Source organism: Bos indicus, chromosome 19, assembly GCF_029378745.1.
Source record: "Bos indicus isolate NIAB-ARS_2022 breed Sahiwal x Tharparkar chromosome 19, NIAB-ARS_B.indTharparkar_mat_pri_1.0, whole genome shotgun sequence".
Lineage (NCBI taxonomy): Eukaryota > Metazoa > Chordata > Mammalia > Artiodactyla > Bovidae > Bos > Bos indicus.
The window spans coordinates 50,035,155-50,051,403 of NC_091778.1; the positions used below are offsets into that span (position 1 = coordinate 50,035,155).

Genomic DNA, 16,249 nt, shown 5'->3' on the forward strand with positions numbered 1-16,249 from the left:
TTACCTCACAGTGAAAGTGAATGAACACAGTCTCCTGCCCCTGATGCTGGAGCAGTTTCCATTTCTCTATGTTTCTGGCCAAACACTAAGCAAAATGTGGAAACAGCAAATCGCACAGGTTGAACAACTTAAAAAAGATGCATATAGAGAAAATCGATCAAAGAAGAAACTCCAGGATGAAGTAAGATAACTGTCAATTAAGCATAGAAATGTAAAGCAAAAAGAGGCAGAGCTTATCCTTGATAATCTAGTGAATAGAATTATTAACTTCCTTCTCTTCCATCCCACTTAAAGATAGAAGAAGCCTTGAGAAGGCATGACCTCCTTACTGCGCTTATCAAGAAAGAATATGAACATAACAAGAGACTGGTATGTCAAGAGCAAACTGGGTATTATATCTTTGAATTTCTAAGTTATATTAATTACTTTTATTTGTACTAGCTGGGCAATATCCCTACTGACTCATACCTCCAGCATTTGCCTGTGGAAGCATTTAGGTCTTTAACCAACATTGATGTGAGGGTAAGGTGCTAGGTGCTTCATAAACACCATTTTATTTTTTATTTATTTTTTAATTGGAGGGTAATTGCTTGACAGAATTTTGCTGTTTTCTGCCAAATATCAACATGAATTAGCTCTAGGTATACGTATGTCCCCTCCGTCTTGAACCTCCCTCCCTATACAGTGTCTCTATAGTAAGACAATGGAGATGTTTTCTATGAAATGAAAAACCTGAAGTTTTGAAATGTTAACTTGCCCTCAGTCTCGCCATAATCAGCAAGGGCAAGGTTAGATTTTAATCCAGGTCTGTCTCTACCTATGAGCCCCTTCAGGGTACCAGGTGGTTAACTCGAGTGGTTTTTTTGGTCCTCTCCCTTCTTTCTCAGGTCCCCAATAGAAAGTTGAGGTTATTTATGCCTCCATTATAATTTGGGCTAACAATCGCATACAGTAAAATGTTATCCTCTTAAGTATCATGAAGGGAGAGGACAGAGATCAAAGACAGTAATAAGCCAGAGGAAGAGACTGAGTATAGAGACAAGCTGCTGCTAAGTCACGTAAGTCGTGTCTGACTCTGTGTCTGACCCCATAGACGGCAGCCCACCAGGCTCCCGTCCCTGGGATTCTCCAGGCAAGAACACTGGAGTGGGTTGCCATTTCCTTCTCCAGTGCATGAAAGTGAAAGTGAAGTCGCTCAGTCGTGTCAGACTCTTTGCGACCCCATGGACTGCAGCCTGCCAGGCTCCTCTGTCCACGGGGATTCTCCAGACAAGAATACTGGAGTAGGTTGCCATTTCCTTCTCCAGTAGAGACAAGGAGCGAGAACTGAAACTCTCAACAGTTCCTGAGAAGGAAGGGGAAGCATCAGGAATTGCATGTGGGACTCTGGTGCTGGGGAGAAGAAAACATGTGTCTGGACAGGTAGTTAGAAGGCTTTTCCTTCATGACTTCATTTCATCCTCACTACTTTGCTAAGATATCACCTGATTTCCTTAATTTTGCATCTTTTGAGAGTGCCAGTTTTCTACTCCTTTTAAGTGGGCATCTGGGTATTACTTAAGTGACCTCCTGGAGGAACAGGGAGATGAGATTCTCGTTTGAGAGGGGCTCAGTGGAGATGGCTCTTCTTTTTCCGCTCTTTTGGCTACACAAATGGCATGCGGGATCTTACTTCCCCTTACCAGGGGTGGAGCCCATGCCCCCTGCAGTGGGAGCACAGAATCTTAACCACTGGACTGTAGGGCAGCTCTTCCGACTCCGATGATGAACCTACCGACAAAGACTGGAAGGCTTCTGGGGGCCACACACTCTGCCCAGCCAGCAGACCACGGGCCCTCCATAGCCAGCTTGCTGCCTGAAGACATCGTGATGGGGAGCAGGGCAGATGAGAACATCGGAGTCTGTCTTCCTCTTGTCCTTACCTCTTTTTCCTTCCCCTTAGCAAGACTTCAAGGACCGAATTCATAGGCAGAAATTGACCCAATCAAAGATAAAAGAAAATCGACAGCAGATTGTTCGTGCCCGAAAATATTATGATGATTATAGAGTTCAGTTGCGTTCAAAAATGATGAGAATGAGGAGCCGGGAAGAAATGGTAACTATGGCTTTTCTGTCCAGTCCAATTAAAAAGATAAATTTTGTCTGTTACCTTTTTGAACCACCTTCATTGCAACTCTTGTCCTAATTTGAATGCAAGTCTGAGTTCAGACTTGTTCGCACCTCATTTTATTACTGCCGTAGTGTGTCCCAGTCTATTCTTGGTCTCTACTACTACTTTTAAAATCAAAGTATAGTTGATTTACACTTGAAGTATAGTTGTGTTAATTTCTGCTTTACAGCAATGACTCAGTCATACATCCATTCTTTTCCATTCTGGTTTGTCAAAGGATATTGACAAATATCCCATACAGTAGGTCCCTGTTGTTTATCCATTCTCTCTATGAAGGTTGGCACCTGTTAACCCCAGCTGAGCCGCTGCATCCCGGCCCCTCAACCCTCTCCCCTTTGGCAGCTGCCAGTCTGTTTTCTCCACCCCTATTGTTTGTTTGGTAGATGGGTTCACTTGTGATATTTTAGATTCCACGTATAAGTGATATTATATGGTATTTGTCTTTCTCTTTGACTTACTTAGTAAGATAATCTCTAGTTGCATCTGTGTTGCTGCAAATGGCATTATTTTGTTCTTTTTATGACATTACTCAATGTTCCATTGCATATATGTCCCACATCTTCTGTGTCCATCCATTCACCTGCTGATGGACGTTTAGGTTGGTGCTGTGTCTTGGCTATGGTGAGCAGTGCTGCTATGAACATCAGGGCGCATGTATCTTTTCAAATTATAGGTTTGTACAGATACATGCCCAGGAACAGGATTGCTGGATCAGATGGTAATTCTATTTTTAGTTTTCTGAGGAAGCTCCATATTGTTTTCCATAGTGGCTTCACCAGCTTATATTCCCACCAACAGTGTAGGAGGATTCCCTTTTCTCTACACCCTCTCCAGCATTTGTAGACTTTTTAATGATGGACATTCCGGCTGGTGTGAAGTGATACTTCACTGTTTTGATTTGCATTTCTCTAATAATTAGTGAGGTTGAGCATCTTTTCATGTGCCTGTTGGTCATCTGAATTTCTCTACTGCGCTTATCTTAATGTGAAGTCTTAATTCTCTCTGACCTCCTGTGTGTCGGTATTTTTCCAGGATGACTGCTTTAGGGGGCTGGGAACATGTTCTAAGAGACAGGAACTTAAGGTGTCATTACATGACCTCGGATTCTACTCAAAATCAGGAAAATAATGGATAGGTATGCTGTGAGATCTTTCCACAGGATACTTGCTATTTCATCCTTATCAAGCTTGTTATTCCAAACTAGCAATATTCATCTCTAGAGTAAAACATTATGGTAATTCTACTTCATGGGACTAAATACTCTGAAGGGAGTCATACTATTATCCTCATTTCTAGAGGATACTTAGGCTTTGAGAGGTTTAATAACTTCACACTAAGGTAATACCACCGACTAATGAATGCATGGCTGTACTTTGGTCAAGAATTCTTACAAATCAGTGGAGGACAAGTGGGCATATCCAAATCCTTTGAACAGCTGTTTATCTGTGGCCTAGATAATAATGACGTGGCCCTCAGCTGTGCACAAGTGGACATGCAGCATTTACTTCTGCTCTGGGGTTATTTTCCTGTATATATGGCTGCAGCAAAGAACCTTTGGGACACAGGAAAAGATGCTGAACATCATTAGTCATTGAAGGAATACAAATGAGAACAACAGTGACAAACTCCCACCCATAAAGGTGGCTAAAATAAAGTATTGGCAAGGATGTGGAAGGTGGAACACAGATGCAGAGCTGGTGGGGTTATAAAACGGCGCAACCACTTTGGAATACAGTCTGGCAGCTCCTCAGAAGGTTAAACATGATCCAGCACTTTCACCCCTAGGTAACTATACGCAGATGTTCCTACTGTAACAGCCCTATTTATAATAGACAAAAAGAGGAAACACTACCAGTGTCCATCAGCTGGTGAATTAACAAAATGTGATATCCATATAGTAGAGTATTAAAGTATTATTTGCTAATATTTCCAAAAAAAACTCTGTGAAATACAGTCAGTATGCATACCTCTAGTTGGGCAAAATTTTATTCCTCCATGAAAACTCCACATAACTTTTTCTGACTTAAATAATTAACAGATATTTAAGAAACTGTTTGAAGAAGGTTTACAAATTCAAAAGCAAAGGTTACGAGACCTAAGAAACTATGCCAAAGAAAAGCGAGATGAACAAAAGAAACAGCACCAGAATGAACTGGACTCAATGGAGAACTACTATAAAGACCAGGTGGGCTCACCGCTCGTTCACCTTCTGCTGCGCTTGATCTTGACCACCTGCTGTCATGAGTCTGTGTTAATTCAGAACTTGTCGCTACACAGGTTAGACTGGCTGAAATTTAGAATTAGCTAGTGCTTGACCACAGTGTAGAATCTGTATTGCTGATTTGCATTAAAGATTTTAAGCCTGTGAACGTTAACTGTTATATTTGGACTACAAATACAAGGTTTGGTTTTTTTTCTTCCCTGTAAACAGTTTTCATTGCTGGCAGAAGCCATATCACAGGAACGTCAAGAGCTCAAAGCCAGAGAGAAATCACAGGCCCAGGTAATAATTAACAAGATAGAAATCATTTATTTACATTTTTAAGAAATAGAAGTGGAGAGGATACTAGTAAGATCTATCAACGATTCAAAACCTGTATTCTGTGATTTTAACTTTACCTGTTCAAATCTCTGTGAGAGCTGCTGCTAAATTATTAAAATTACTGCAGAAGCTTAATGAGTAGGAAAGTAGAGAGGGAATAAAAATAGATGAGGGCCTGGATCGTGTTGTGACTAGCAAGATGACATGAATTCTCTTTTAGATGTTATATAAGGTGAAGAGGGAGCTGAGATCTAAGATGGAGAAGGAAATTCAACAACTGCAGTACATGATAACACAGGGCGACGACGACGCTTTTTTCCGGGAATTGGAAGCTGAGCGCTTCAAATGTCGGCTTCATTTGGCCTCCTTTCAGTACAGTAAAAATCCCTTCCTATGATGCCAGGCTTCCTCAGTGTGGACTTCACCAGGGCAGAGCTAGAACTGAGCCAGTAAAATAATCTAAACCAGAAGAATCATTTCTGAATGACTTTTGACTAGTACTCTTTATGAAATAACTTTTAAAATAAATACTGTTTTCTTAAAGTTTACTGCTTTGAATTTGACTTAAAACTTTAAAAGAGGTGCATGAAAGCAATTAACAAGCCTCAATTGAGTAGCCAGCTCCTGAAGCCTGTTGCTTTAGATGAACAAAAACAGCACTTGAGGACCAAAAAAAAAGATCTCTAATTCAGAAAAGAGCTAAAGTGTGGGCTTATCATTAGAGGTGGGTCTTAGGTTTAAACCTTAAAAATACAATGGTTAAGTCTGTAACTTTGTCATATGGAGGCTGGGAGATGAGAATTATGCATTATGGCCTCTGTCATTTGGGAGGGGTGACAGGTGTAAGATCATCCATCTGTGTTCAAAAGAGCACTCGTGATTGCAGGTGGGAAGGAGTACACCAACCCTGTTCTGGGGAGAGCAGAGGAGGAAGAAGGAAAACTCGCTCAGAGTGATGTCCTTCCTGAATAGGAGGGCTTCCGTAAAGGCCAGGAGGGGCGGGGGGACCTCAGAGCAGTTGAGGAAATGGGAACTTTGCTAATCAAAGCCAGAGAATGGCAGAGGGCACCAGAAAAGGATTGGGAGGGAGAAGAGAGGCTCCCATTAGGGTGTATAGAGAGGAATATATGGACAAGGATGCAGGCCCAGGGAGGCCAGCTGGCCATGATAGGGTGGATCTGCTTACCTTGGAGAGAAGAGTAGCAGCTGAACCCAATGCTCTGGTCCCACGTGCTGCCCTTTTGGAATGACAGCTGACAGGGTGGGGGCTCTAGGCAGGCAGGAGTTCCCTGGATAGCCAAATTCAGAGCATCATGAGGACAGACATGCAGGGAGCTACAATATATATATTGTGACAGTTAGTGCAGGTGAATGGACAGGATGCGGGAAATGCACAAGAGCCAGAACATAAGTTCTAAAACTGTTAGAGAAAAATAACATCTAGCTAGATATACATGCTATATCCTTAAATAAAATGAGCAAATCTTGAAAACGCTGTGGTATGAGTGGGTATAATGCAGTGTAGTCAGTACAGCATAGACAGAGGGTGGCCTCTATGGCTCAGTCAGTCAAACATCCACCTGCAGAGCAGGAGACTGTCTGCAATGCAGAAGTTCGATCCCTGGATCAGCAAGATCCCCTGGAGAAGGAAATGGCAACCCGGTCCAGTATTCTTGGCCTGGGGAATTCCCATGGATAGAGAAACCTAGTGGGCTACACATACTTGTTCATAGGGTTTCAAGAGTCAAAAACACCTTAGCAACAAAACCACCAAGGTCTGGAAGAACAGTCCCCAGGTGTATATTACTAACTCACTGCATAATATACTGTTCGAATTTGTTATACAGGTATCATGCTTGTTTTAATTTTTCTTTTTTCCTTTTAATGCTTTAGGACTCTTAAGTTAGTTCTGCTAGCTCTTTATCAGACTAAGTAACTGGGAATAACAAAAAAGAAGAACAGGTGAGGGAATTTACCAGGAAAGGGATGGGACTGCTAAGCAAAGGTCAAACAATAGGAAGCAAAAGATGCCAGTGCATTTTTGAAAAGTAGAATGCAAATTTATGAAGCGGTAACTTTACTCAGTGGAAGGTATTGCTATCCAAGTACCTGTGGAGAGGGGATTATATGTGAAGCCGGTTTGCCCAGAACCACCCAGGGAAAGCTTATGATCACACATTTGAAAAGTGACTTGCTGCTAAGTCGCTTCAGTCATGTCCGACTCTGTGCGACCCCATAGATGGCAGCCCACCAGGCTTCCCCATCCCTGGGATTCTCCAGGCAAGAACACTGGAGTGGGTTGCCATTTCCTTCTCCAATGCATGAAAGTGAAAAGTGAAAGTGAAGTCGCTCAGTCATGTCCGACTCTAGTGACCCCATGGACTGAAGCCCTCCAGGCTCCTCCGTCCATGGGATTTTCCAGGTAAAAGTACTGGAGTGGGGTGCCATTGCCTTCTCCGGAAAAGTGACTCAGAACTATAATTTAACTATAACTGTATGGGGATGGGGGTGGGGGAGGAGGTGTTACAGAATGAGGTGGTTTGTGTGAGAACTAAATCTATAAATATCCTCCTCCTTCATTCCCTCTGCCCCCCACCCAAGTCAAACTGTCTAAAAGTAATGAAGAGCACTATTAACCACATCGTCTGGAAATGTGGAAATACCGGAAGAGCTGACAGAAGGTTTAGGAGTAGCAGCTTCTGGAAAGTAAGATGGGTTTGGGGAAACAGGTGATGAAGAGTCTCTCCTCTTTTAATGAGATACAATTGATACATATCTTAAATTTATACGATACCTTAAATTTATACAATTTCATATATCAATGATTTGATAAATGTACATATTGTGAAATGATTACAAGTGTAGTTAAAATCTGTTACCTCAGATTTTTTTTAAACTGGTAATGAGAATTTTTTTTTAATAACTGTGTATGTTTAGCTTTATATGTGGGACACTGGAGAATTAGCTGCCTCTCCTATAAAATGTAGAAAGGAAAAGAAAACCTCTAAGTAAGGCAGGAGGATAGAGCCTTTAGTGAAAGAACTAAGGGTGTCGGGGGAATTTATTCACAATAGAAAGAAGTAGCACATTGAAAACAGGGAGAGTCTGCAACAGGAGAATGAGATAGGCAGGGCCAACAGAAGACGGCGATCATTAAGAGAAATGGCATAAACAGAAGGAATTCCAAAATTGGGGTTTAGGCTGCAGCTTACAGAGTGATCTATTAGATTAAATCTAGACATGCTGAAAACGTTGAATGGAATTTCAGACTACTCAAACTCTAACTTAGAATTTGATGGACATGGCCAGTTTCTTCTTAGCTTAAAAAATACACTAAATTTGAACTGCCTTTAAAACTCTGCTCTCTGAAGAACAAAGCTGGCGGCATCAGGCTCCCTGACATCAAACCATATTACAAAGCTGCAGTACTGAAAACAATATGGTATTGGCATAAAGGCACATAAATTAATGGGACAGAATTAGCCCCAAACAATCCCATGGGCCCAGGAGCCTGGCGGGCTACAGAGAAGAGTCAGACACAACTTAGCAACTACACCACCACCACCATATAAAATCAATTCAGTAACAAGTGAGCCAAGAATATACAATGGGAAAGGATATTCTCTTCAATAAATAATGTTGGGAAAACTGAACAGCCACATGCAAAGAATGATGCTAGGCTGCTGTTTTAACTATACACAAATAGTTAACTCAGAATGGATTAAGACTGGTAAGACCTGGAATCATAGAAGAAAAAGGCAGTGAACTCGCTGACATCCGTCTTGGCAATGATCTTTTTCCTTTTTTGGATTTGACACCAAAAGCACAAGTGAGACTAAATCAAACTGAAAAGCTTTTGCACAGCACAGAAAACCGTCAAAAAAATGAAAAGGCAACCACCGAATGGGGGACATATCTGCAAATCAGACATCTGATAAGGGGTTAATATCCAAAGTGCATAAAGCACTTACACAACTCAGCAGCAAACAGTCTGGTTATAAGATAGGCAGAGGAATTGAATAGATAATTTTTTCCCAAAGATACCTGAGGGTCAACAGGTTCATGAACAGGTGCTCAGCATCACTGATCACCAAGGAAATGCAAGTCAAAACCACAATGAGATATCATCTCACAACTTTGCTGCCAAAAAATTAGTTTTGGTGACTGTGTAGAGAAAAAGGAACCTTGGTGCACTGTTGGTGGGGATGTAAACCGGTGCAGCCACTATGGAGGTTCCTCAAGAAATTAAAACCAGAACTACCATATGACTCAGCAGTTTCACTTCTAGTTATTTATTTGAAGAAAATGAAAACACTGACTGGAAAAGATTATCTGCACCCCCACGTTCAACTGAAGCAATAGCCAAAATACAGAAACAACCTACGTGTCCATCGATGGATGAATGGATAGAGAAAATGTACATATATACACACACTGAAATACTCAGCTTAAAAAAAAAAGGAAATCCTGTCATTCACAACATCATTAGCCTTGAGGGCATTATGCTAAGTAAAATAAGAGACAAATATCATCTGATCTCACTTATGTGTCAATTTAAAACAAAAACAAACCCTTGTCACCCTTCAAAACTGAGCTTGTAGATTCAAACTGGGGGTTGTCAGATGGGGAAAGGAAAAAATGGGTGAAGGTTGGCCAAAAGGTATAAACTTTAAGTTATAAGGGCTTCCCTTGTGGCTCAGCTGGTAAAGAATCCACCTGCAATGTGGGAGACCTGGGTTCGATCCCTCAGTTGGGAAGATCCCCTGGAGAAGGGAATGGCTACCCACTCCAGTATCGTGGCCTGGAGAATTCCAGACTGTGTAGTCGATGAGGTCTCAAAGAGTCAGACACGACTGAGCGACTTTCACTTATAAAATAGGTCATAGGGATGTAATGTACAGTATGGTGACTAGGTACTATAATGTATTGCATATTGGAAGGCTGCTAAGGGATCTTAAAAATTCTCATCACAAGGAAAAAAAAATTTGTGACTGTGGTGATGGATCTTAAGACTGTGACCATTTCACAATATAGACAGATAGCGAATCATCATGTACACGTGAAATGAATATAATCTGTGTCAACTGTACCTGAATTAAAAAGCAGAACTTTGTCCTTCTGTCTTGAGGGCTCTCCACTGTCACCGTCTTTGGGAAGAGTGAGTGGTCTCAAGGTTTGAGTGTGACATGCTCTCCATCTCAAGTCTTCTGGGCGAGCGAAGTCTTCATGAATGCTTAGATCAGCAGGAGGAAAACCCACCCCTCAGGGTGCTACAGTTGTCTCTCCACTTCCTTTGCTTATACAACACTTAATCTCTTACAGTCTGACTACAGCTCAGACTGTTTTGATAACCTAGATAAATCCCAGCCCAAACATCCACAAAAGGTATGCTAGAATCTGAGATGTCATGGGCAAAGGGAGTAGGGGAACAATACCAACTTTTAAAAACCAAAAGGGATTTGAAGCCTTGCTGAGGTGAGGTCATTAACGTCATGTTCCCATCATGACTGACTGACTGATTTGCTGCACACACTCTTGAGTTCTGAGCACCTCGGTTTGCACTGTAGCTTCAGAGACAGACACTAGGAACACTTGTTTGGAAGTTCCGTTTTTTTAACCACCATCCAGAGCTGTGTCCCTAAAGCTGGTGCAGAGCCGGACATGTGGTAGGAGCGTGAGAGGTGCTTGCTGAATGGACAGCGAGCCACGTTTAAGGTACATACCTTTTAATGAAATGTAACTTGAAAATCTGACTTGTCTAGTTTGCTGAGAATATTATTATGGGCCTTTAAGCCTTTTTCTGTGTAATTACCTCTGCTCCATTCTGTTGTGCATATCCTACCAAAAGCATTCGGGATATAAAGTACAAATAAATGCAGTGGGTGGTGCTGAGGTTAACCTTCATTGTAATGAAAAGACAAACCTTTCAGGTCACCACAGGGCAGGAAAACGTCACGTATTACTCAAACTTTCAGGTAATTTATAGATGATACTACTACTAAAATCCTTAATGTACTAAAAAGTATATATAAATTTTAGATCATAACAAGTAAACTGGCAATGTGAGGCAAAGCAAAAACAGATACATTTCAAAAGGATGTAAAAATGGACCCCATGCCCACTCTGGGAACTTTAATACAGGACTGCTTCCACTGCACCACCACCCCCTCGCCCCGCCAAGACATGCCTCTCTGCGTGGCCTATGCTGAGGAGAGGCTTACACAGACTGTTGTGGATGAAAAAACATCCAGTTCTCTGTCCACCCATGTAGATAGCTAGACTTTAATTCACTACGTTTATAGAACTGTGAATTATGACCCTTAAAGCCATGGCTCTTTGGGAAAATGTAACTGATTTCTGCTTTTCGAGGATTTTACCGCTCAAGGAAGCAAATGAGGCCCCGGTCGTAGCTCTGCCCTCCAGAGCCTGGAAAGCTGTTACTGGCCACACTGACCACTGAGGCTGCGCCACCGCAGGAGAAAATGAGCAGCTTCCCTGCCAGACCTGACACAGAAGGGTCCCGAGCCCTCATGACAAAGACGTCAACTCAGGAAGGCCCGTGGATCTTCTTAAACTTCACATTTTATGGTCTGTATGTAGTCACTCTCGATAGAGCCAAAGTTCTTAAAAACAATTCATTATAAACTCAATATTCTTTAAAAACTTTGATGCTGTGACAGTGCAAACAGCATTCATTTATTGCTCAACTTCGGCATGGACACATACATAGTTAATTTTTAAAAACCATTTATACAGATGTTATTGATAAAGCTCATGTAACAACTGAGTGAAAATACAAAGAATATCAAAGCTAAAACACTCTGTAATAAATACACATACAATGAAAATGATAAAACTTTGTTTTTAAAGTCAGTTTGAGAGAAGAATATTACAATAAGTGAACTAATTACATCTAGAAACAGAACAACTCAGCATTTGGTACAACCATCATTCTAACGTAAGTACATTAAATACCACAAACGGCAGCCATTGACTGCTGCAGCCTGAAGACAAGCAGGAGGAGCTGCTCTAGCAAACTGTCAGGACGTCTGGGACAAGCTCAGACTCCCATCAATGCAGCCAGCTCAACGCACCGGAAGTTCAAGCCAACTTAGTGTTATAAAATAAAGCAAATTACACTGTATTTAAAAGAAGGGAAACTTGTGCTCTGGACTGTAATTACAAGGGAAAAATAAAAGACTTGATTAAAAATAAAACCCATTCAGGGCAACAAACTATGTGCAAAAACAAAATGTACACTATACACAGCACTATTTAAAAACTCTTTACAACCAAAGAAGTAAGACCCTCTGAAACAAACTCACCTCTGTACTGCATATGTGCTCTACAAAGTAACCACTGTTCATAATTAAGCATTCATGATGCAGAGGCAATGTATGGAAACACGACATCACGTATCTGGAATAACACAACTAGAGGAAGGATTAGGAAAAACCCAGCTAAGAGGGACATGTGGAAATAAATATTCACATTAAACATGAGGTGCAAGTCCAAGGTTCAGTGATTCGGTGGGGGTTTTGTTTGCTTAGCACCTGTTTAGAAGTAAGCAGGTAACGTGACTTTGAGAATGAAATCTAATCATGTTTTTATAAATTATGTTGGTGATACCATAGACTGTAAGGGAGGGGAGTTTGTTTCTTTTAAAGCTCTATTAAGTCATAAAGTTAAAAAGGCACTCAAAAAGCGATGGTATTTGCCTGCTCAATTTTGAGAGTAGCATTTCATTAGTACTTCATCTGTCAGTTACAGTTTCTCTGAAGTGTTCATCATGCACTCACTTTTACTGAAAGATAATAGGCACAATTGCACTGCGCAGTGCTTTAATTTAAAAGATGGACCTGCAACCAATAAGGTATTATGTGAAAGCCGAAAACTACTGATAATCAAACAGGGCATTTCAAGATGTTCTCCGGTACAACTAAGAATGCAGTAAGAAAACAAAGCAGGAAGAAACAGCTCAGCATAAGCGCATCGCCCACTACACAGTTACGACTAAACCAGATTGCGTGTGGCTGTCGAATCCGGCTGAATGAAATAAATACATAGAAGCTGCAGGAGTAGTTCTCAACTTTTTTTTAAGCAGCAAGTTTTCCACCTCTTGTATTCTACCCATCCCCCCACCCCTCCTAGTCTCTGAAACCTTATGTGAAATTCCTATATATATATATATATATATATATATATATATAAAAGAAAAATCAGAGCTGTTCTGGGTAAAAGGGGGTGGGGAGTTCGAGGCCTCTGCTCAAATACCAACTTGGCCTTTCTCCGCCCTCTCTTTGTCCCTCCTCTCTTAACCATGACTTCTGAGGCACCTCTGAGGAAGCCCTTGTCTCCAAGAACACAGGCTGAGACCAGTCCATCAAATCAAAGAACACAAAGGGCTGATTCACTTGATAATTAAGCTGCAAAATTTAAACAAAGCTGTCATCAAAATTTGCTATGCTTGATTTTACATCAATGTAAAAAATAAAAAAAATAGTGCAGATTTCTGACGGCTGAATTTAAAAAACCACTCACGACTTCAGATTTTTCCAGGCTCTCACTCCAGAATTCTGGTTGCCCTCTGGATCATGCAACATGCCACGCACCTTGAAAGCTGAGTCTGGATGTTTCAAAATCAAATGCTCATCTTCAACACCAAGGGAACCAAGATTCCCTTACCTCCAAAATTACTCTTCAGACTGACTGTATGAGAGTTAGAACCACTTTTTGTTTTTTGTTTTTAGTAATGACATCTCCTGCCCCACCACCCCCACTTCATTTTGTTAGGTAAAAGAGTTTTCTAAGCTTTGCTAAATAATCTTTCGAGCAGAGTTTTTCCTTTTTCATAATTTTAACTGATTAAGATATGAGCAGCTAAACAGATTCAGGATGGTTTACTTGATAGAAACTTACCATAATTAAAATATAATATGAATTAGGTGCACTTGTCATAGGAGACTTTGGTTTACAGAAATAGTATATATATATATATATATATATCAAAGATAAGCTGACCCAGTAACAGAATGAAAATCCCATCTCATCCATGTGATCTGAGTAGCTATAAAAATGCAGTATTTCCATTTAAGATGCAAAGTAAATCCAAAATACCTGATCATACTCATTCAAGATAAAAAGGTTTCTGTTTTAAAGTCTCTTAAAGAACAGGGAGCCCCTGAATGCATCATTTTATTGTAGCAAATAAGCTACTAAGTTCAGACTAAATGGTTGCATTAGGAACTTGACAACCAAAATTATATAGCTGTATTCCAGAGAATTCGTGCTTGAAAAATATAAAAAAGACTCAATTAGGCTAGGTTGAAACATATAATGCTTCTAAAATATAATGCTTTGCTATAGAAAAATGCAATTAAACGTGTAAATGGCTTAATTTTTTTTAAAGATTCTTTTGTAGCCAATTGTTTACAAAGGTAGAATAATTCAAAATAATTTTATTTTATTTTATTTTTTACAAAGAGCAAGTACAGGAGCTGTTCAAAATCATGTATTCAAAATGAAATGTGACTTGTACCGACTGCTGAAGTTGTCTTGATGTTTGATAGACTTGAAATCTGTGAAGTGATTTGAATAGATTACCTTTTATAAAAATAGTAGTAGTCTTTAAGTGTAGAATACTGCCTAACTCTGGAAATGTAGGAAAAGTCAGCATTCTTTAGGTTCAAGATATTAATTTTAAATAGCAGCTGAATGTGGCCTCATGGCAAAGCACAAAGACCTCTTTTTTTTCCTTGAAAAGGAATTTCAAAATTGTCCTTCCCCTCACAGTGTCCTAAAATGTTTTAAAGGGGGGTTGGGGGGGGGGGGGGGCGCTTTCCTGTATTTCAGCATTTCTTGAAACTCTGCTGAAAGGAGGCTGTCTGTCCCTCAGGCTATAAATAGAGTCCTGGGTAAATCCTTGAAGTTGTCATTCCACAGCAAATCCACACGTTTCTTCGATGGCTGTTAGCAGCTTTTCATATAACTTTTCATAGCTTTCATAGGGCGGAATGTCTATTCGATTGAAGCTGTAAATAAGCAAATCACAGTTCATTCAAAACAGGGCAACTGACTGCCAAGTGTGTATTAGTTTACACTAAACTAATACAGCCGTATCACTCTGTGTCACATAGAAAACTACAAGAAAGAGGCTACATTCCTCTCAAGTTGCGATTTACTTGAAAACCTCCCAAAGGGATTTTCCTACCCATTTTTGGATAATCTTAATCCACTTAAAAGGAATGATAAGCAACTCTTTTAAGGGTCCAATCAGTAAAAAGAACAAATAAAACGTCAAATCTGTTTGAAACTAACACCTATATACCTGGCATGAGGGAAAAAAGCTACTGAAGTAACTCACCAAGTGTGGGCTTTGGGCAGGTTGTTAGTGCAAGCATCGATCTGGTGTATGGTGAAAAGCCGTGGACCTGCGGCACCTGCAGAGGGAGCCAATGTGGGTCAGATCACTGCGGGCACATGTGTCAGTCTTCAAAATCTCAGAATAAAACTGGTACATAAAACCACAGGGTCTAGGGCTAAGGGAGGACTGGTGACTCCACACAGCTGCCAAAAGGCCCCCGGAAAGAACCTGGGTTTTTAAAAGCTGGAACCTGCCTTGGATAACAAGCTGATTCCTTGATCTGCTAGCCTTTCGATTTAAGAAAAAGTTCAGGATTGAAACCTTTTGCCAACTTCTACCTTCTATGGACAATCATTGTCCCAAAGGGGCAAATCTAAGATCCAGCACATATTCAAAAAGATGACAGCCTAATGCAAATTTAGGTTTCACTCCTCAGACTTCACACAGAGCAAAAGATCAGCAGTCTAGAGAATAAAGAGTTTGCAGAAATACAACTTCACTTCATGCACCTGGGCAGTCTGCTGGTAACGAGTTCTCCATACAGGGAATGCAGACACGACTCAAGTCTGTTTTCCCCCACAGAATTCTGACACACAGACTGTACGCAGCTCTGTGGAGTCATGTACCAGTCTTGCTTCCCACACCCTCAGTCACCAGCAGCAGCAGCAGTTTTAAAAATGAAGAGCTTCAGAGGTAAAGGAACACTGCCACCCAGTGAAGCACCACGATCACTAGCAATACCCCAACTCATCCCCCACCTGAACAGCTCTTCCATGGAAAACAATTCTTAAAAATGGAATATGGCTGTGAGATGGTCTGATGCCATGCATTAACTACAAGTGCTCTGATCAGACAAATGGCTTCCACGACTCATGCTGCCTCTATTAAAAGATTAAAAAAGCAGAGGGGAGAGGCCTCCCAAGTGGGTAAACACTTGCCAGGCTGAGATGTGAACATGTAAGCAGACAGACTTCCCTAGAGGAATGGGCAGCAACATTTTAAAGCAAGGTGTCCAGAAAGGCAGAGCATCAGCACACACGCCCCTGACATGCGGCACTCACTACAACCACAGAGAACCCAGCGGGAAAGGCTCTTGGGAGGGAACAAAGGAAGGAGAAGAAGGTATCAAGACACGAGAGTTACAGATAAGAACCAGAGTGAAAGTGAAAAGAGA

The 16,249-nt window shown here is 40.9% G+C and overlaps 2 protein-coding genes across 4 annotated transcripts in view; one reads left to right on the forward strand and one right to left on the reverse strand.

The window, feature by feature from the left end:
- The window catches only part of CEP95 (centrosomal protein 95), a 44,483-nt gene extending 31,573 nt beyond the window's left edge, over window positions 1–12,910 (forward strand). Inside the window, exons 15-20 of one of the 2 annotated variants that reach the window (XM_019980750.2) lie at window positions 12–181; window positions 295–369; window positions 1,943–2,095; window positions 4,209–4,355; window positions 4,602–4,673; window positions 11,082–12,910. In XM_019980750.2, coding sequence (XP_019836309.2) covers window positions 12–181; window positions 295–369; window positions 1,943–2,095; window positions 4,209–4,355; window positions 4,602–4,673; window positions 11,082–11,108 — 644 coding nt within the window. In that variant the 3' untranslated portion in view covers window positions 11,109–12,910. Of the gene's footprint in view, window positions 1–11; window positions 182–294; window positions 370–1,942; window positions 2,096–4,208; window positions 4,356–4,601; window positions 4,674–4,932; window positions 5,256–11,081 lie in introns of those variants that run through there. The other variant, XM_019980749.2, reaches the window with a different exon arrangement.
- The window catches only part of SMURF2 (SMAD specific E3 ubiquitin protein ligase 2), a 114,075-nt gene continuing 109,190 nt past the window's right edge, over window positions 11,365–16,249 (reverse strand). For both annotated transcript variants that reach the window (XM_070773807.1, XM_019980485.2), the window contains 2 exons: window positions 15,076–15,151; window positions 11,365–14,743 (listed from right to left, as the gene is read on the reverse strand). In XM_070773807.1, coding sequence (XP_070629908.1) covers window positions 14,730–14,743; window positions 15,076–15,151 — 90 coding nt within the window. In that variant the 3' untranslated portion in view covers window positions 11,365–14,729. The remainder of the gene's footprint in view (window positions 14,744–15,075; window positions 15,152–16,249) is intronic.